General features: G+C 38.9%; 1 protein-coding gene across 3 annotated transcripts in view; it reads left to right on the plus strand.

Annotated features, from left to right (window-relative positions):
• tango2 (transport and golgi organization 2 homolog) overlaps positions 1-16698 on the plus strand; it is a 63046-nt gene extending 46348 nt beyond the window's left edge. For 2 of the 3 annotated variants that reach the window (XM_012959343.3, XM_012959347.3), the window contains exons 8-10: positions 4499-4652; positions 12749-12853; positions 14727-16698. In XM_012959343.3, the coding sequence (XP_012814797.1) occupies positions 4499-4652; positions 12749-12853; positions 14727-14847 (380 nt within the window). In that variant the 3' untranslated portion in view covers positions 14848-16698. 3 annotated transcript variants of the gene reach the window in all.
• Positions 16699-21377: the final 4679 nt, after the last annotated feature.

The raw sequence follows: 21377 nt of genomic DNA on the forward strand, positions 1-21377 counted from the left end.
CCCTTCATTGAATCCAGTCGCTGATTTGTTAAGTCTGATGTCTCACAAATGCACCAGTATCAAACATGTCTGCTTTTATGGACCAAACTGGAAAGTGGATTCAGCACTGAACAAGCTCCAAAAGTTATAAAGCTTTAAAAAATTAGCATACATTAGATTTCAAGGCCACAAATTCCACCAACAGTAAGTTTACCCTAGAAAACCATACATTTTTGGAAAGTGCACATTTGGAATGTGCCCCATGTAAGTTGATCCCTAAGCTCAGGTAACTGACAGCAGCAAAGGGCAAATGCTGTGATTTGGACTACTGTGGGCATATCTGTCTTCTAAAATTAATATGAATTAGTACCCAGAATAACATACGTTTCTCCCTCATTGAGTCTCATGTAAATTCTGTATCACAAGCAGCTCATCTTCAGCTCTCTCAGCAATTCCTAGTCTCACGTGAAATCCCGCCCCTTTTCTTTTCTTTTCTTTGCTTAGTTAAGCTTTTCTTTCTGACTGTGAAGATGGTCAAAGAGATGTCTACTGCGCATGCCTGATTAATGTCCATTGGGGAGAGGTAGCAAGCATGCGCAGTAAGCACCTCTTTGGCTATTTCCACAGTCGGAGAGAGAGAGAAGGATAGCTCAAAAAAGAAAAGGGGGCGGAGATTCACACTAGACTGGGAGGTAGCTGAGAGAGCTGAAGTTGAGCTGTTCGTGATACAGAATCTACATGAGACTAAGTGCAGCGAGAAAGGTATGTTATTCTGGGGGCTGTATAGAGTTTTTTAGGGGCTTTTATGATAAAAGGCTGACTTATCTCTTTAAAGGAGACATATTAAATAAAAAAATAAAAATGTGCTAGTGCATTATACTCCTCTAAATATAGAAGGAATGTGCAGAGAAGTTGTGTTTTGGTCTGATTTATTAAAAATTTCTCCAAAAGTCTCTTCCATGTGTTCCACTTCCTGCCGGCTCCCATACCAGGCTATGCAGGGGCACTTAGCATGCTGCACTGTAGGGTAGGAACCAATCAGCAGCTAGGCTAACCTCATAAGAAACTGAAACCTGTCTTTGCATGTGTGGCTGCTGCTGCGATTAGCTATCCCTCCTACTGGGCTTCTGGTAGGGACCATTAGAACATGCCCACCCCTCATTTGAAACATGCACAGGGACAGTGTCAATAAGAGGGCCATTTATAAACATAATGATTGTTATTAGCCCAGAGTGAAAGCTGACACACAGTGTTGCCTACAAGATTGGGGGAGGGGGTTATTTATGCTTTATGTCTCCTTTAAAATGATAATAACAAGTATATATAGGCTGTCCAGATCCAAAGCCAAAAGCTACATTTTGTGCTCATGCTATTTATATGAACCAGCAATACAGGTGGATGGCATGGACTAAGCTTACAGCCCACTGTGCTTCAGGGGATTACTCTTTCATCATTTATATTACCTGGCCACTCTTAATCAATTGTCCTACATCAAGCTAAATCTTAACTCAGCACATGGCAATTCTGTACTTAAAGCCCTGTGGCTTGGTTTCCTAGGAGCCCTGAGAAATTGTTGTGACCTACCTATATTCCTGCAATGCAAGAAGAGCTTGATAAGCACTCTGCCTGCAGATCAACATGTCAGTCACTTTACATTTTTATTTAATCATGTGCACCTTTCTCATCCAGTGTTGCTTTCGTATATATATTTTTTTTCTCTGTTTTTTAATCTAACATTCACTTCCACTTCAAGTCATTTCTGTTCCTTGAAGCCAAAGATGCCATATACCCTGTGTATTGCATTGTGCACATGTAATAATTGGTCTCTCGCCCTGCATGAAATGTATTTCATATGGGCTTCTGGCAGCCTCAATAATAGAATCTGTTGCTTAGGAAATGTATAAATTATTTGCATTTGGGCTCCAATTTATTGAAAAGTTGTTATTAAAATCAAGTCATAAGAGTGTCTTGTGACTGTAGAAAGACAGCATTAACATAAACACAAGCTTGTTCCGAAACAAACATAAACAATTTCCCACGCAAAAGGAAAAGCATATCCAATATTTAGTATGGCTTTAGGGAGAAAGATCCAGATTACAGATCCAGTGCTCTGGTATTGACGTATATTCTACTACACCATGTCAATAAGCTTATAGATTGTTCTGTATACATAATGAACTCTGCAGAACAGTTGCGCCTACAGGTGCTTTATTGTTTGTGTTTTTGTGGCTCATTATAAATTCTGTTCTCATATGATCAGTGTCCATCATAGCTCATATGTTCACTTGTGTATATATGATTATAGGGAATTACGTAAGCCACTAGGAACAGACACTAAGTTTAAAGGGGAAATGAACCCTAAAAATGAATATGGCTAGAAATGCCATATCTTGTATACTAAACTTACTGCACCAGCCCAAAGGTCAAGCATCTCTATAACAGTGTTGATCCAGACTTTTAAAGTTGTAACAGGAGCTCCCCATCTTGGACTTTGTTAGTGACACTGCACATGCTCAGTGTGCTCTGGGCAGCCACTGAGAAACTAAGGGGGAGATTTACTTACCCATGAACGCTCCGAGCATTCGTTCGGTGTATTTTTGGCGACTTTTTGGTACTTCGCAACAAAATTTGTGCGACAAAATCGTATTGTCGCACCGAGTACGAAAGTTTTGGATTCATTCAAGCTTCATTATTGTGACTTTCCTTGGGCCAGGTTGGAGCTGCAGAGTGCCATTGATTCCTATGGGAGGCTCCCAAAATCATGCACAGAAGGCTCAAAGTCGAAAAAGGTTTTCCTCCATTTTACAATCGTTCGGTACGAAAATTTTGTGACTTTCGGATCGCCAATACGATATTATCGTGACTAATACGATTTTTTCGTAAGCATATTCGTGATATTTGCGATCTTAAGAAATTATCGTATCCAATCCGAATTTATCCCATTCGAGATTCGAACTCGCGTTTTCATGAATGTGCCCCTAAGTGTAAGGGGCATCACAAATCATAAAGTAAAACATGATGTTCCTCTGTCATATATGCTAATGTAACAGGGCTAATTATTAAATTCTAATGCTAATTGCACTAGTTTCTGAGCTGCCTTGTACTAATAATATGAATTATTTACTATCAGCCTTATATTGTGACATTTATATTCTGTATGTATACAGTATATGGTGAGATGGTCCCTAAGTTCAGTAAGTGAATCAGCAGAAAGAAAGATGGGGAGCTACTAGGGGCACCATCCTTGGGATGGTATAGAAGGCCAAAACATAATGATAGTATTTCTGCCCAACTTCTTTAGTTCAGCTTTAGTTTTCCTTTAAGGTAGTGCTGCTGCAGCACAACCCTTTGTTTTAAAAATAATCCTTTTTAAATAAACTCTGCCTGTTACAGGACTGTGGAGTTCCAGTACAGAACTTTAACTTTCTAGCATTCTTTAATTGGAACACTCATTAGTCTATAATGGTGTCTTGGCTACAGTTACTACAATCTAATGTAATCACTTATCCTCTTTTGTTTCAAAAAGAAGAAACAGATAAAACTCACAAAGCATTTTAGTTGATTTTAAAAATGCAAAATCTTACATTGCAATAATAAATCAAACTCTACTATAATACACACCACATATGCAAACACATTAAACTATATGTGCATGCCAAACACATAAATTAATGGTAACTACCACCTGTCTGAGGTATTTAGGATACAAACAATTGGCCTGACCATAATGACGATACAATTTGAAGATGTTATGACCCACCAAGAGGCACAAAACTGCAGACAGCATCTCACCAGGCCAATTACCTACTTTCAATGCATTATAATGTATTTCATCACCACACAATGAGCAGTGAAATCCATTCAAGATCTTCTCAAAGGCATATGTGTGTATCTTGTTTAATAACAACAAATTAACTTGGGAGTCATTTGATTGATATCCAGTTTGGGTAAAAAATGTAACAACCACCTGTAAATAAAAAGAACACAGCTGACAACTAATAGATATTTTCTAGATCTTTGCTTATCAGTGACATCCCTAGATATTGCAGCTCACACAGAATGGTTGTTAACCTGCTTCGTTATAAAAAAAAATAAACAAAAGAAAAACAAAATAAATTCACTTACCTCTCTCTGTAATTGGTAAGTTGAGAAATTGCTTTTATGGGACTTTGTAGTTAAATACCATATTGTAAGAAAGAATAAGTGTATGTAAAGTGCTGAGCCATACAGTCTTGGAACATCCTCAAGTGTCCTACTGAAAAAGCAAATGTTGCAAAACTAAAAGACATGAATGTGAGCTGCAAAAAGTGTTTGATAAATTATGGTTTGTTAAAATATGCTACTATAAATAAATACTATTTTCTCTACTTTCTACAAATTCTTTTCTTCTGAGGTTTGTATCAGTTTCCAAAATGTTGGTTGACTGTATTAGTTACTGGTTTTTTGACTATATTTTGCTCTCATAGACACAAAATAGTTGTTTATGCTTTCAACTAAGAATGTTCTTGTGTTTTTTCAGGTGTGTATGGCCTGAGCTGCAGCCTATTGGATACACCTTGGAGGAAACTTCAGCATGGAAAAAAATTGTTTGCTGACATCATCAGAAAGAGCCAGGACATTGCCAGAGAAGACCTAGTGCAGGAACTCATTAAAGTGATGAATAATGAAGAGCAGTAAGAACAAAATGACCTACATTTCCCTCTCAAACTGCTAAAGCAGTATATTTCTCTATTGGTCCCATGTGGCCTAGTCTGTCCTTTCAGTTAGGATTCCATTAAACCAAGCCAAAAACAGAATCTGCTTTACGTAAAAGTGAAGTAAAAATAACAGTTTTAAAATCATTCAGCTATAAACTAAGAATTCTGACAGATATTAATTAATTCATTGCCCAACTTGGTGCATTAGCAACTTTTCAGATTTTATGTTGGATGAATAGAATGCATTTTTAAGCATAACGGCAAGCTTCTTCATTAGGGATCTGAGAAAGGTTAAGGCTGCATATGTGTATTTCAAACCTATATGAGATTTACATGATATTGGGTGAGTAGTGCAGTTGAAGAATGGTAATAGCAGGAGTGTGGCAGAAATAAATCAGAATGTTTTTGTTAAGGTAAAATTTGTACATAATGGTAAATAAGTTTAAAAAATCTGTTTCAGGATGATACAGAACGGAAACCTGTTACCTAGCTATTTAAACTGATTCAGTTCTTCATTTAGTCTCAATAATTTGTTTAGACCTGTAAAAGTCAGGGGATGTCAACCATAGCTTCATTCAAATATTAAAGGCCACATGCAACAAAAGAGAAAAATAGTAAAGTACAGATAACTATATAAACTGAAATAAAATTGTCCAATAGGCCTTACATATTCCCCCATCTAGTTCATAATTTGCTTAACAGTTGCATAATTTGCTTAACAGTGTGGAACATAAGAATTTGAACACCCTGCGATTTTGCAAGTTCTCCCACTTAGAAATCATGGAGGGATCTGAAATTCACATTGTAGGTGCATTCCCACTGTGAGAGACAGCGTTTAAAAAAAAAAAATAAGGAAATCACATTGTATGATTTTTAAAGAATTTATTTGTATTGCACTGCTGCACATAAGTATTTGAACACCTAGCAATCAGCAAGAATTCTGGCTCTCAAAGACCTGTTACTCTACCTTTAAAAAGTCCACCTCTACTCCACTCATTAATCTAAATTAGTGGCACCTGTCTGAGCTCTTTAAAGACACCTGTCCACCCCACAGTCAGTCAGACTCCAACTAATACCATGGGCAAGACCAAAGAGCTGTCAAAAGACAACAGGGCCAAATTGCGGACCTCCACAGGGCTGGAAAGGGCTACGGGGCAATAAAATAGATCAACTATTGGAGCAATTGTTAGAAAATGAAAGAGGCTAAAGACGACTGTCAGTCTCCCTAGGACTGGGGCTCCATGCAAGATATCACCTCGTGGGGTATCACTTATGATAAGAAAGGTGAGGAATCAGCCCAGAACTACAAGGGAGGAGCTGGTCAATGACATGAAGACAGCTGGGACCACAGTTTCAAAGGTCACTGTCGGTAGAACACTATGCCGCCATGGTTTCAAATCATGCATTGCACGGAAGGTTCCCCTGCTCAAGTCATCACATGTCCATGCCCGTCTGAAGTTTGCTAATGACCATCTGGATGATACAGGGGAGGCATGGTAGAAAGCCATGTGGTCAGATGAGACCAAAGTAGAACTTTTTGGTCTAAACTTCACTCGTCGTATTTGGAGGAAAAATAAGGATGAGTTGCATCCCAGGAACACCATCCCTACTATGAAGCATGGGGGTGGTGACATCATGCTTTGGTGGAGCTTTTCTACAAAGGGGACAGGACGACTGCACTGTATTAAGAAGAGGATGAATGGGGGCATGTATTGTGAGATTTTGAGCAACAACCTACTTCCCTCAGTCAGAGCATTGAAGATGGGTCATGGCTGGGTCTTCCAACATGACAATGACCCGAAGCAAACAGCCAAGATAACCAAGGAGTGGCTCTGTAAGAGGCATACCAAGGTTCTGAAGTGGCCTAGCCAGTCTCCAGACCTAAATCTAATAGAAAATCTTTGGAGGGAGCTGAAACTCCGTGTTGCTCAGTGACAGCCCCGAAACCTGACAGATCTAGAGGAGATCATTGTGGAGGAGTGGGCCAAAATCCCTGTTGCAGTGTGTGCAAACCTGGTCAAGAACTACAGGAAACGTTTGACCTCTGTAATTGCAAACAAAGGCTTCTGTACCAAATATTAACACTGATTTTCTCAGCGGTTCAAATACTTATGTGCAGCAGTGCAATACAAATACATTCTTCAAAATCATACAATGTGATTTCCTGAAATTTTTTTTAAATGCTGTCGCTCACAGTGGGAATGCACCTACAATGTGAATTTCAGACCCCTCCATGATTTCTAAGGGCTCTGGCACATGAGGGAGATTAGTCGCCCGCGACAAATCTCCCTTGTTGCGGGCAATTAATCTCCCCGATATGACATCCCTCCGGCAAAAATGTAAATCGCCGGTGGGATGGCATACGCGGTGGCGCGATTTGCGGAAATAACAGAAGTTGCGATTCCCACCGGCGATTTACATTTTTGCCGGTGGGAAAACAAGGGAGATTTGTCACGGGCTACTAATCTCCCTCATGTGCCAGAGCCCTAAGTGGGAGAACTTGCAAAATCGCAGGGTGTCCAAATACTTATGTTCCTCACTGTATAACACACAATATATATAGTCTTTCTATATGCATGTGGCTTGAGTCACTCATTTCTTACTATAAAGTGGAAGTAAAAGCCTCCAGCTGTAAATTATAGTAAGGAAATATAATTTAAATTTGATACTGTTAATTTAAAAAGGCAACGGCAGCTTTCTAAACTTCTGATTAAAGTGTTTAGTCTTAAATAAAAAACGATTCCCTGAAGGAACTGAAATGTGATTACCTATTTTACAAGTAGGTTAACTGGGTCAGTTCCGCAAAAAAGGAATACCTCTTCAGGATTACATGTATTAATGTAGTACACTACTTAACATTGCTAGATGTATGTATGTATGTATATTTTTATTTATAAAGCGCTACTTATGTACGCAGCGCTGTACAGTAGAATACATTAATACAAACGGGGTTAATAAGATAATAGATAAATACAAAGTATAACAATAAATACAAATAAATACAAGATACAGTAACAGTTGCAATAAGTTAAGAGTCAAAGGCAACAAGAGGATGGAGGTCCCTGCCCCGTAGAGCTTACAATCTATATGGGAGGGTAACTTACAGACACAATTAGGCAAATATAAGTGCTGTAGGTCACAGTGGGTGACAGTACAATATAAGTGCTGATTCCCAGATCAGGTGCTGGGCGAGTGCTCCAAAAGGTAGTCTTTTAGTTTGGTTTTAAAAAGACTGGGGGAGGATTCTCTCCGGAGGAAATCAGGGAGGGCATTCCAGATGTAAGGGGCAGCAAGGGAGAAGGGTTTAAGGCGGGAAACCGCAGTAGTAGTGGGGGGCGCAGCCAAACGGTTGCTCTGCGAGGAACAAGGGAGTCGGCCAGGGACGTACAGAGACACAAGGGAAGAGATGTAGTGAGGAGCAAAGGAATGGAGGGCTTTGAAAGTTAAGAGAAGAAGTTTGTAGGATATTCTTTGTTTGATAGGAAGCCACGATAAGGCCTTTAGCAGGGGAGGGGCCTGAACTCTCCTGGATGAGAGGAGGAGAATTCTGGTAGCAGTATTTAATATAGACTGTAGATAAGGAATCCTTTCTTAATAACATTACCATAGTAAGTTGTCATTTGATATGACCTACATTCTATAGATGGTTTCCACATTTCTCATATTATACCTTTTAATCTTAAAGGAACAGTAACACCAAAAAATGAAAGTGTATATAAGTAACAAAAATATAATGTGCTGCTGCCCTGCACTGGTAAAAGTTGTGTGTTTACTTCAGAAAGTCTACTATAATTTATATAAATAAGCTGCTATGTAGCCATGGAGGCAGCCATTCAAAGGAGAAAAGGCACAGGCACATAGCAGATAACAGATAAAACACTATTGTATTCTACAGAACTTATCTGTTATCTGCTATGTAACCTGTGCCTTTTCTCCTTTTTTCCAGCTTGAATGGCTGCCCCCGTGGCTACAAAGCAGCTTATTATATAAATTATAGTAGTGTTAATGTAGCAAACACACCAGTTTTACCAGTGCAGGGCAACAGTGCATTATATTTTTATTACTTTAAAGCTCTTTCATTTTTTGGTGTTACTGTTCCTTTAATAAAGGCTCCTAACAAATAAACCTGCCGTGGTGCAAACCTAGCAGCTGTGGCATTGTCCCAAATCAGTAAATAACAATATTAAGATTGTTCCTTTGTGACCAGGTTTGTGAAACAAACACTAACTATAAACCGCCAATGTAAAATATTGCCCAACAGAGCTACTATATCTAGCAGCTGAAAGGGATACTGTCATGATTTTTATGGTGTACATTTTATTTCTAAATTGCACTGTTAACATAGCAAATAATTCTCTCTACTATTTAAAATTTTATTCTTGAAACATCAAATGTATTTTTTTAGTTGTAATATTGGTGTGTAGGCAGCCAACTCAGTGCATTGATTCTAAGCTTTCAGAAAGAGCCAGAGTTACACATTAGAACTGCTTTCAGGTAACCTATTGTTTCTCCTACTCCCATGTAACTGGAGGAGTCATTAGGTGGTCTTGGATTTTTTACTTTTGAGTGGTATTCTGATATCTACCAGTTTTAGCAATACAGCTGTCAGGGAGCTGCTATCTTGCTACCTTCCCATTGTCCTGCTGATCGGCGGCTAGGGTGGAAAGGGAAGGGGGGGTGATATCACTCCAACTTGCCACACAGTAGTAAAGTGTGACTGAGGTTTATCAGAGCCAGGTCACATACCCGTGGCACCCTGGGAAATGAAGAATATGGCTAGCCCCATGTGAAATTTCAAAATTAAATTAAAAAAATCTGTGAGTTTTTAAAAAAAAAAAAAAAGATTTCAATGCAGGATTCTGCTGGAGAAGCTCTATTGTGTTTTGAAAAAAACATGTTTTCCCTTTACAGTATTCCTTTAAAAACAATACAATTCATCATTCAGATCTGGACATTTTCAGCTGGACATTTCCAAACTGAGAAATTTCATAATCTGAATACCTAGATAACAGTGTTATTTTCACTGTGCTTGAGGTCAGAACATTTTCCTCAGTGGGAATTGGAATATCTTTTTTAGTGCTACATTAAAGTATTTTCAAATGACAAGGAGTATCTAGACCTTGGTATAATATTGCAATTTCTACATAAAGCATTAGCCAAGAGCATGAATCTTTCCCCACTAAAAAGTCTTATTTGATTTTAAGCAGGGATATATTCTTCTGCTTGGTAGGTCTGTCAAATTAAATTCACCCATCCATTAAAATTACTGGTAATGTTAGTTGGATTACTGTTTAGTCCTTAGTCCACCATGGGTAAAATCTTCTAAGTATATATTTATTAAGCATCACAGAGTAACTTTATACAGTACCATGAAAGATGTCAACATACAATGCAAAACTGTGAGTGCAGGCTAACATTCTAAATACCATCTACGTATATGGTTAAACAAATATCAGGGAAGGCAAAACGGTTGATTATATTTACAAGTGCAGTTGTAGGACTGTAGCTTTAATGGTTTAAAAGGTAGCAATGATTAAGGCATAATTTGAAAGTAGATGGTAATGCATTTTGCTGCAGATAAAGGGAGATATCATTTCAGGAGTGACTTAAAAGAGAAGGAAAGGCTAATAAAGAGTTAATCCCAAGCTGCAGGCATACCTTCAGTTCTCTCAATAGTGCCCTTAAGTCTCCCCATATTTCTCCCGTTCAGATGATCAGAAGCCTCATAGGAAAAAAACGCTGAGTTGTGTAAATAAAGTTCCCATAATGCCTCGCTCCTGCACCAAGACCAAGACTTGCTCAGTTTGTAAGACTATGAGGAAGCTTCCTGCTGATTGGCTCAGATCACAAATTCCTAAGGGGGGGGGGGAGTTCTTACCATTCTTTCAGGGAGGGGGGAACAGGAGAGGGGAGAGAGGAGAGCTGCGCAAAGAGACAACAAATCCTGTTTCTTTAGACAGAGAGTGCATTGTTTCTGTGAATGCTTATGGCTGTATTTACATAGGCTTTTCCGATAAAGCTTATTTAGTGTTTACCTTTCCTTCTCCTTTAAAATTAAGAAATTAGTGAGGAATGAAAGATGTGTTGTCTGTCAGGCTGACTGACCAGATCACTGGCTAGAAATATGGGGAGAGTAAATCTGAACTGGCAATTGACTGCACACACATGCTTAATAGTAAAGTGCTATATCAGGGGAGCTCTACCTACTATGTGTACACCAGGTGTTACCCACAGTAGGTTGAGCTACCCTAATATATAGGGAAGGGAAGACCCTACCTTGTATAGGGGTCTGTACAGTTTCACAATTCCAGTAGTACACTGAAAATGTCAGCTTGTGAATAGGGTGTTTATTTAGCCCATACACCTAAAGAATAAGGGCTCCTTCAGGCCATTTCTCAAACCTGATGTGCAAACTTTATGGTGAGCAAGTCTATAATATACCTCATGTATGTTTGATCTAATTATGATTGTCAATTGTTTGTTTCACACATTAATTTTATTATGAACTGTTGCTTAAATGGATACTTTCATGGACTTAGTTGGACTTCATTGCACTCAATTTGTAACATCACATGGGAAGGGGAAGGTCACCCCTCTCATTTCTTATACCTGCCGGTTTGTGCACATCCTAAGAATATGTCTAAGAAAGGGTACAAAAGTAGGTTAGTGCGCAACTAGATATTTGCAACACTTGCTTAAAAGTGTCATTAGTCATGTGGTTTTCTGGTTTTTTTTAGAAATCACACAAGCAGTTTAGATTTAAGGGTACTTGGACACACCGAAAATGATTGTACTGGTCAATCGGAAATCAGAACACCCAAAATGTTTGTAGCCAGCAACAAACCTGTCTATTAGATATTTTTGCTCACAAACCTTCCCTTATAAGTTAGTGCTCAGATTTCCCCTGATCTCAGCCTAAACATTCTAATACCCAATAAAAGAAGATAGTCTTAAATGTTAAAAGTTCATAATCATTATGCATGTGGGCAACCTTTCTAATCAAATCCATGCAAATTCAGGGGCAAATCTGTGCCCATGTTGACACAAAGTGAAGGATAATTAAATATATTTGTCCGTTATATGAGACTACAGGGAAGTATCCCCAGCTGAGTCCAGTTTGCATTCCTACACTCTTTATATACTATTCCAGTCCTTATGGTCATAAGCATATGTATGATCATAAGGACTTTTTCAGCCAGTATTGATCCTGCATTGGCACTCCTGGCTCTGTGTCCTCACTGCTGCATACATCAGTCCATTTGATATATCTTTCTTTGGGCATATAAAATCAGCCACTTCCACATTTCCATACACTCAGTATTGCTGTGGCTAATTATACATATATGTAAGTCTAAAAATGGCTAACTGTTTGTTACATGGATAGCCACTGCAGTGATTTGAATCTATAGAAAGCAGAGGATATTATGCCAAAGGCTTTCAAGCCAGACAGCATAATATCTGCTAACAAACAATTTTAGATCTTATTACTTGCCCTTGATGAGTAATTTATTGTAGTGCAGAATGTAACAAAAATGATCTTTCTTCTATGTGCTGTGTGCTCCCCCTTGTGGCATTCTTTCAGTAATGTATTGCAATGTCAACATTTATAGACAGACAAAAGACAGACCCTACAACAGATATTCTTAGCCTATGATTCAGAAAACAGTTATACAAAGTATACCCAGATTAATTGGGAGAATAAGCTTTTTGACCGAAATATTGATTAAGAAGTAGGTAGTTCTTAACCAATATTTTGGTCAAAAAGCTTATTCTCCCAATTAATTTGGGTACCCTGAGAAAAAAGGGATGTAACATAAGATATTAGCAAATGTAATATAATTCCACTACATGACACTGCCATTGTATTACTTTGTCCTTCACATTGTAAGCAACCAGTCAGCACATTGCTTGCATCGCTGACCTCACAGGGTTTGATATAAACAAAGCAAGGATAGATTAATGCTATATAGTATTTATGGGTTTTTATAACAGTCATACTTAGCTCATATCTAATATTTGATACTTTGTGATAATTGTATGTATATTTTCTAACGGCTAGATATGTTTTACAGGCAGTTACCAGACCCAGCTATAGAAGAACAGGGAAAGGACTTTGTTCGTCCCATCCTTAGTGGCTACAGTGCAGTGTGTGTGCGTTGCAGTGGGTATGGAACTAGGTAAGTTGGAGACTGCCTGAAAGGTTATAGTAGAAGAGAGGGGTCTCTAAGTATGCATAGTCATTTTTGTTGGCTTAGAGGCAAAACCTACATTTATCTTCCAGAAAAAAAAAACTCATGGCCACCACAGATGCTTTGAAAGCAATTTTTTTGAGTTGGGCTTTTGATGGCAAAAACTGAAAAAGTTGCTGAAAATTTTTTTAGGGTTTTATTATGCAACAAAACCCAAACAAGTTGAAACTCGAACACTCTCCAGCTAAAACCTGTCAAAATCATGTAGAAGTCAATGGCAGATGTCCCTTTTCCAACTCGAAGATCTTTTTTTTACTCTGTATTTTAGGGCAATAATCCGAAAAAGTTGAGGTTATCGAGACACAAGTTGAAAAAGTCACAACTTTTTCCCACCTATGATATTTTCGCTCTTATCTCTTGATAAATGTCTGACATTCGTGGTAGTGACTTAAGTCGTGACTTTAAAAAAAAAATAATTTTTTGAAAAATTTGAGTTTTACCAAATCTGCCCCTAAGTGTTCAACTTTGTTTAACTTTTTTATATGGTCAAGTTATCTGACACACCAAATATTAAAAAAGAGTGTATTATTATTATTAGAATTCTGTGGAGCACTCGGGCAGGTTGGTGACAGTTTGCCTTATCTTCTGTGTTATTTTTTGCATATGCTATTGTATTTATTATTAACCATACATTATGCTTTTAGCCAGTTTTCTATTGGTCTGAATTAATGTATTGGCAATTTGTGTTACACATCAAGCAAAACATATTCACCATGCCAGCCAGCAAAGCCAAGGTGCCTTTTTTACTCCCCTATAAACTATTTTAGATACAGGTATGGAACCTATTATCCAGAATGCAGAAAGATCTTTATACCTTACGTCTGCTAAAAAATCATTTAAAAAATGGATAAACCCAGTAGGATTGTTTTGCCTCCAATAAGGATTGATTATACCTTAGTTAGGATCAAGTACAAGGTACTGTTTTGGGAGATGGACATTCTGTAATTCGTAACTTTCTGGATAACTGGTTTCCAGATAATGGATCCCATGCCTGTATAATGCAATTTTTTATTCTTTCTCTCCATCTAGAATTTACTCATTAAGTTACAGGTATTTCCACCAAACACCTGGTATATATGCTGTAGTGTAGTGCATCTCATATGTCAAACTTTACTGTGCGGGTTACAAACACCCTGAAACTCAGTATGTTAGAGGTCTGAGGTATAGTTCTCTCCTTGCAATATAAACATCCACTCACTAACACCTTAAGATCAGTCTCTAATAAACACCCACCACAATATCTGATGACTGGGGAGTCACATATTGATTACTTGAGTTTAGGTCTCTTTGTTTACTTGCTGTTTAGTACGTTTGTGACCCTTAATAGATAGAAACAGAGAGCAAGAACCTGCAATAGCATCAAGCAGGATTTTAAAATTCTTGGTTTACTTATAAAAAATTCAGGACATGACCCACTGGCCATTTGAAAGAATTCAGGACATGACCCACTGGCCATTTGAAAGAATTCAGGACATGACCCACTGGCCATTTGAAAGAATTCAGGACATGACCCACTGGCCATTTCAAAGAATTCAGGGCATGACCCACTGGCCATTTGCAATAGTTTAGGACATGACCCACTGGCCATTTGTATATTACCATACATTTGGTGTGTTTCTTATTCTTTGGCTCCCTTTAAAGTTTTATTCATGAATGAAAAGACCGTTTTAGCTTAAGGTTTGGTTTATCTTATGACCACCTTTGTTGTAGCCTTTAGAGAAATGTTAACAGGAATCACACCCTTAACCATTTTTCGGTTAATATTACATCCTGCCAAAATGTTTTTTATCTTTTGTTTTAGGACCAACACCATTGTTCTTATTGATGGCGAGGGACAGGTGACATTCACAGAACGCACAATGTTAAACAGCGACGTCACTCAGTGGAAAACCAGTGTTTACCAGTTTGAGCTGCAACGTTAGCTCTTCTCTATATGCACATGTCCTTTTAAACTCAGATGCACTGAACTCTGGGGAACCAGAGGAGCCTGAAAGCCAAAACTAGAACGAGCCATTTGTCAGCAGCACATATACACACACATCCGAGAACCAATACCACTTTTATATCAGACCAACAAGAAGAAAAGCTCAAATGCAAGTTATTCAAGCACACGTTCTGTTTTATATTTCACTCCTTCACACCTACAATTTGAATTTACTGTATATTCGTTTTATATTGACTACTCAAGTTTATCAAAGGAAGGCAAAATTGTTCCAAACTTCTTAATATTAGTTTGTGTTTGTATGTAAAAGATTTCAGCTTAGGCTACAGGTGTTTTTATACCCTTTAGATAGGGTTCTTGGGTTGTTTTCTAGTACATTCAAAAAGTAAAAAAACAAACAACAGGAATCTTTAAAGGTTCCAAGGAAAACTTAAGTCCCAGGAAACTAGTGTTTCTTGCAGGATCCATTCCTCCCCCACCCCCACCATAAACACTGCAATATTGAAGTTCCTTATGACTTGTTTATAAAAAAAAAAAAAAAATCAAGTTCTGGTAATTCTACTTACATTCCTGGAGAGATGTAATTATCTCAGTGTATAAGCTTACTAAAGATTATTGGTAAAATCTCCAAAAAATACTACTATAAAAATGCCTTCTGATTAGAAATGCCTTTTGATTAGAGTTTTATACATCACACTTTGATAAATAAGCTCCGGAATCGAGGTACCCCACCAATGAGAAAATGTGCTGAAGGACCCTCTGCCACCATCCATTTTAATAGTGGTTTTTTTTTAATAGAATGTTTTTATTTTACCTCTGGGTGTAATTGTGGCAAAAGGATTCTTCACTACATGTTCAATTCAATTCAACAAGGAATAGCTTTAACTAAATACATGGTACCTGGTAGCTGACTGGATTTTGAACATTTCAGTTCTACTAAAGTTGGTAAAATGAAGTAAAAAGAGGCATAAATCTTAATTTAATATTGCTTTTCTGAGCACTTTTGCAATAAGGATTAATCATTTTTAAAAGAAGTTGTTACACTGTTTATATCATGAATGTGCTACAGGAGACATTGGCAGGAGAAGAAATTGCTGATGCAGGAAGCCTCTCCTGATGGCTTTCTGCTCTGTTCTGTCACTTCTACTGAACAATCAAACTGAGCACTTTAACAATTTAATTAATGTAAATTGCAAAAGTGCTCAGTAGAACACTCTACAATTCTACATTGTGATATGGGTAAGTATATGTCCCCTGTAACTAAAGTAGCCTCATGTAACATTCATAGAAGATATCCTATACTAATAGGTGTATACAAAGTATTGGTGCTTCTAGAGAAATAATATAAAGCATATTCGATGTTTCTGCACAAAATGCTGTAGTAATAGCTGAAGAATTTAACAAAATGTAGTGCTGGTTGCTCTTTTGTTTTTTCCAATACCATCTGCTGCCGTGTGCTATGCCAAATGCACAGGTTTTGCAGCTCAGTACCTACACATAAGTTGATACCATACATTGCTCTTTTCTTACATAATCAACCTCAGTTTCCTCTTGTATGCTTTAAAATCTCAGGATTATTGTTCTATGACTAATTTTTTGCAAGTTTTTATAGTATTTGAAATGTTGTTAAAGTTGACATATAACTTTTTGTGCATGTTTCATTTTATTAGCTTGTATTTTACACCAAATTATTTAAAATCACTTGTTTTTTCACTTGCTAAAAATACTTGGTTGCTTGTATTATTGCTATGCCACAGGAATACATCCAACAAGTCAGTTGTAACATTTGATGAAAAAAAAGAATGTTTATTAAAAAGTGTAATTACAGAAACCAAAATTATATATTTATTCATATAAAGGCTTTGGGGAATATGGGTATATTTAGCAAAGGGTGAAAACTGAGCTTGGCATAGTTCTCAAGAGGGAAATGTCAGGGAGTTTTTAATTCGCTTGTATAGAATTTTTAGGGGCACATGTGTCAAAGTGAGAATTTACCCTTTGATAAATATACCTCTATACAAATAAAGAGAGAGATGTAAATATCCCCCTGACAGACTGTGGTGAGCTCTATTTTCATAATTTAATAATTCTGCCTCTAAGTCTAGTTTGCAAGGGATATTTTATAAAGAAAAATAATATATTACCTAGTCTGTCAGAAAAGGCAATGCTATGGTTCGTTTTACTAGGGTTGCCACCTGTTTGATTTTGACCTGGACAGCCTGGTTTTCTGAAGGTGTCTGGGTCAAAACTGGCTGCCCAGTTTTCCAAATTAAGAAACCCGGGCAGGACTTGCTGAGATTGTCGCACCGATTGGCTAATCTCCGTGTCATGGCTTGCCCCTTCCCGGCCCCTTATGACATCACTGCCCACCCACCCTCCAACCCTTATGACATCACTGCCCACCCACCCTCCAACCCTTATGATATCACTGCCCATCTCCTTCGCAGAGAAAGAAGCTAGCAGAGGTGGCAACCCTAAATTCTACAGAGAGCAAATCAGGTGTTTTTGGGGGTGTCTGTTAAACCTATCAGGCCAGTAAATACTGCAGATTAACTGCCCCCCTGCATGGTTCTCACCTTAGATTCAGGCTGTAATCCCTCTGTATTGTTTAAAAATGTAATCTGTGTTTTTTACACATTTTAATACCTGCATTGTTCACCCCCTGCAGTGTTCACACCTCAGGCTCAGGCTGTAATCACCCCCATTGTTCACTTCTTCACACCTCACACATACAGCCAGCATAGGGCAGGTAGAGTATGGCACACACAGGCAGCATAGGTCAGGGAGGGTATGGCACACACAGGAAGGGTAGGGCAGGCAGTGTATGGCACACACAGTCAGGGTGGGGCAGGCAGAGTATGGCACACACAGGCAGGGTAGGGCAGGCAGAGTATGGCGCACACAGACAGCATAGGGAAGGCAGAGTATGGCACACACAGGCAGGGTAGGGCAGGCAGAGTATGGCACACACAGGCAGGGTAGGGAAGGCAGAGTATGGCACACACAGGCAGGGTAGGGCAGGCAGAGTATGGCACACACAGACAGCATTGGGAAGGCAGAGTATGGCACACACAGGCAGGGTAGGGCAGGCAGAGTATGGCACACACAGGCAGGGTAGGGAAGGCAGAGTATGGCACACACAGACAGCATAGGGAAGGCAGAGTATGGCACACAGAGGCAGCATAGGGAAGGCAGAGTATGGCACACACAGGCAGGGTAGGACAGGCAGAGTATGGCACACACAGACAGCATAGGACAGGCAGAGTGCTGCCTGTGTGTGCCATACTCTGCTTGCCCTATGCTGCTTGTGGGAGGTGAACCTGGCAGGGGTTTGTTGTGGGAGTTTGTTAGCAGTTGGAAATAGCCATTAAATGGTCCCTAAGGTGTGTAATTATGTACTGGGGGTTGCTCTGCTATCCACAGGGGAGGAGGAGTCATATGGACTTTAAGGGTATATCTTAATATGACATACTTCTTTCACATATGAATGATGGTTGATATCCCCACAGTAAGGACCAAGCATTTGGGATTTTGCTGTGCTACCACCATTGTGATAAAATAGGTGTGGTTTGAAGTGGGTGTGGTTTCAAAAAGGGGAGTGGTCAAAACTGGCTTCCATTAGCGGCCCTCCACCATGTATGCTAGAGAAATTCCGGCCCTCGGCACCGTAGAAGTTGGACAGCACTGATATAGGCTATAGTGATGTTTCTGAAGCAAACTATCACTGCTGGGCAACAGCACACTATATTTTAAGTACTTTAAAAACTTTAATTTTTTGGAGTTACTGTTCCTTTAAAACAATAGCCAAAAATGAGGTTTAGCACAAGCTCTATTCAATAAGTTCATGTTAAAAGAGGGTATATACTGCCCTTTTAATTGGCACAGCATCAAGCGCTTATAAACACAAAATGTAAAGGGAGACTGTATTGTACCGCAGATCAAGGCATGTATAAAGTACACAGCTGCCCATTAAGGTGGCCATACACGTGAAGATCCGCTCGCTTGGTGACCTACGGGTGGGCGATATCGGGAAAATGTAGGCTAATTTGATCATTTGGCCCTGGGGCCAAACGATCAAATTACAACTGAAGCAATGGGCATAGTCAGTTCGAGGTCGCCAAGCGAGCGGATCTTCTCCCGATATCCCCACCTACGGGTGGCCGAAAATGTAGGCTAATTCGATTTTTGGCCCTGGGGCCAAACAATGGAATTACAACAGGAGCATTGGACGCAGTCGGTTCGGGGACCGCATCCCTACAATAGTCCCATGTATGGCCACCTTTACACCTTGAGCTAAAATTGGAGCAAATGGGAATAGGTACAAGGTATTTGTATGGATGAGCACAAGTATTGGACTAAATGCATATGTACTAGATGTTTTTCCTATTTATATTTACATTGTTTATTAGACCTAAATTAAGTATATTAAGCCTGCCAGAGCAGATAATATCAACTGCATCACTTCACACCCTATATAATTTCAATATGTAGCAATATTATTTCAGATTATACCACAAATGGGCTGCTATTTATTATGCTTTTACATTGGTTTTTTTTTTGGCACATTGCAGAAATTATAGCTACATTAATGTGTAATCACTAAAATACACTGAAGGGAGTAGTCAAATCTCCAGGATCATTATGAATGCCTAATGATTTTTTTTTTTACTTGTTTATATTGCTTACTGTTAGTAGGTGTGAACAATGTTAAAATGGATAATTATCCCTTGATGTAAGACTTCATATAAACACAATATGCACAGTGGTATAAAAATGAACTGAACTGGAATGTCATTTGGGCAATTCATGTCAAATCAAAACCAAAATAAAACAGGTAATTGTGTTACTTTGTTCTTTGTTTTAATTACATTTGGATCCAATGTTACACTAAGGGCAGTGACACACGGGGAGATTAGTTGCTGCGCAACAAATCTTTGTTGTTGCGGGCGACTAATCTCCCCGCAATGACATCCCACCAGCTAGAATGTAAATCTCCGGTGGGATGGCATATGCAGCGCCGCGATTTGCCAAAGTCGCCTTGAGAGGAAACTTTGGGAGACTTCTTCTAACTCCTTGCAGCTTTCAAATGGGGGTCAATGACCCTGGCAGCCCAAAAACTATTGAAATAAATTTCATAACTTATTTTTGTATTTAGCGTTGAAATGCGTTGAAATACACAGCTGATGTGTGTAAATCTGGATCCATGTTCTTTGTTCCTGCAATTGGAGTTGTAAGCGTTAAAGGAACAGTAATTAAAATATTATTAAGTCCTTAAGAAGGATATTAATGAGCTGGAGAGAGTGCAGAAACATGCAACTAAACTGGTAAAGGGGATGGAAGATTTAAGCTATGAGGTTAGACTGTCGAGGTTGGGGTTGTTTTTTCTGGAAAAGAGGCGCTTGCGAGGGGACATGATTACTCTGTACAGGTACATTAGAGGGGATTATAGGCAGATGGGGGATGTTCTTTTTTCCCATAAAAACAATCAACGCACCAGAGGCCACCCCTTTAGATTAGAGCAGTGATCCCCAACCAGTGGCTCGTGAGCAACATGTTGCTCCCCAACCCCTTGGATGTTGCTCTCAGTGCCCCCAAACCAGGTAGTTATTTTTGAATTCCTGACTTGGAGGCAAGTTTTGGTTGAATAAAAACCAAAGTAAAAGATTTACTACCAAATAAAGCCCCTGTAAGCTGATAGTGTGCATAGAGGCCCCTAATAGCCAATCTTAGCCCTCATTTGGCACCTCCATGAACTTTAATGATGCTTGTGTTGCTCTGCAAGTCTTTTTACATTTGACTGTGGCTCACAAGTAAGAAAGGTTGGGGAGCCCTGGATTAGAGGAATGGAGCTTCCATTTGAAGCAGCGTAGGTGGTTTTTCACGGTGAGGGCAGTGAGGTTGGGGAATGCCCTTCCTAGTGATGTGGTAATGGCAGATTCTGTTAATGCCTTTAAGAGGGGCCTGGATGAGTTCTTGAACAAGCATAGTATCCAAGGCTATTGTGATACTAATATCTACAGTTAGTACTAGTGGTTGTATTTATAGTTTATGTATGTGAGTGTATAGATTGGTAAGTATAAGGATTAAGTAGTAGGATTGTGTGTGCTGAGTTTAATTGGAAGGGTTGAACTTGATGGACGCTGGTCTTTTTTCAACCCTATGTAACTGTTAAATGTTGCCCTGCACTGGTAAAACTGGTGTGTTTGTTTCAGTTACACTGCTATAGTTTATATAAATAAGCTGGTGTGTAACCATGGGGGCAGCCATTCAAGCTGGAAAAAAAGGAGAAAGGGCACAGGTTACATAGCAGCGCTGCATACATAAGTAGCGCTTTATAAATAAAGCTATACATACATACATACATAGCAGATAAGACACCATTGTATTCAAGAGGGTTTAGCTGTTAGCTGCTATGTAACCTGTGTATTTTATCCTTTTGAATGGCTGCCCCCTTGGCTACACACCAGGGTTGTTATATCAACTCTAGTGTTTCTAAAGCAAACACACAGC

This window comes from Xenopus tropicalis, chromosome 1 (genome assembly GCF_000004195.4).
Source record: "Xenopus tropicalis strain Nigerian chromosome 1, UCB_Xtro_10.0, whole genome shotgun sequence".
Lineage (NCBI taxonomy): Eukaryota > Metazoa > Chordata > Amphibia > Anura > Pipidae > Xenopus > Xenopus tropicalis.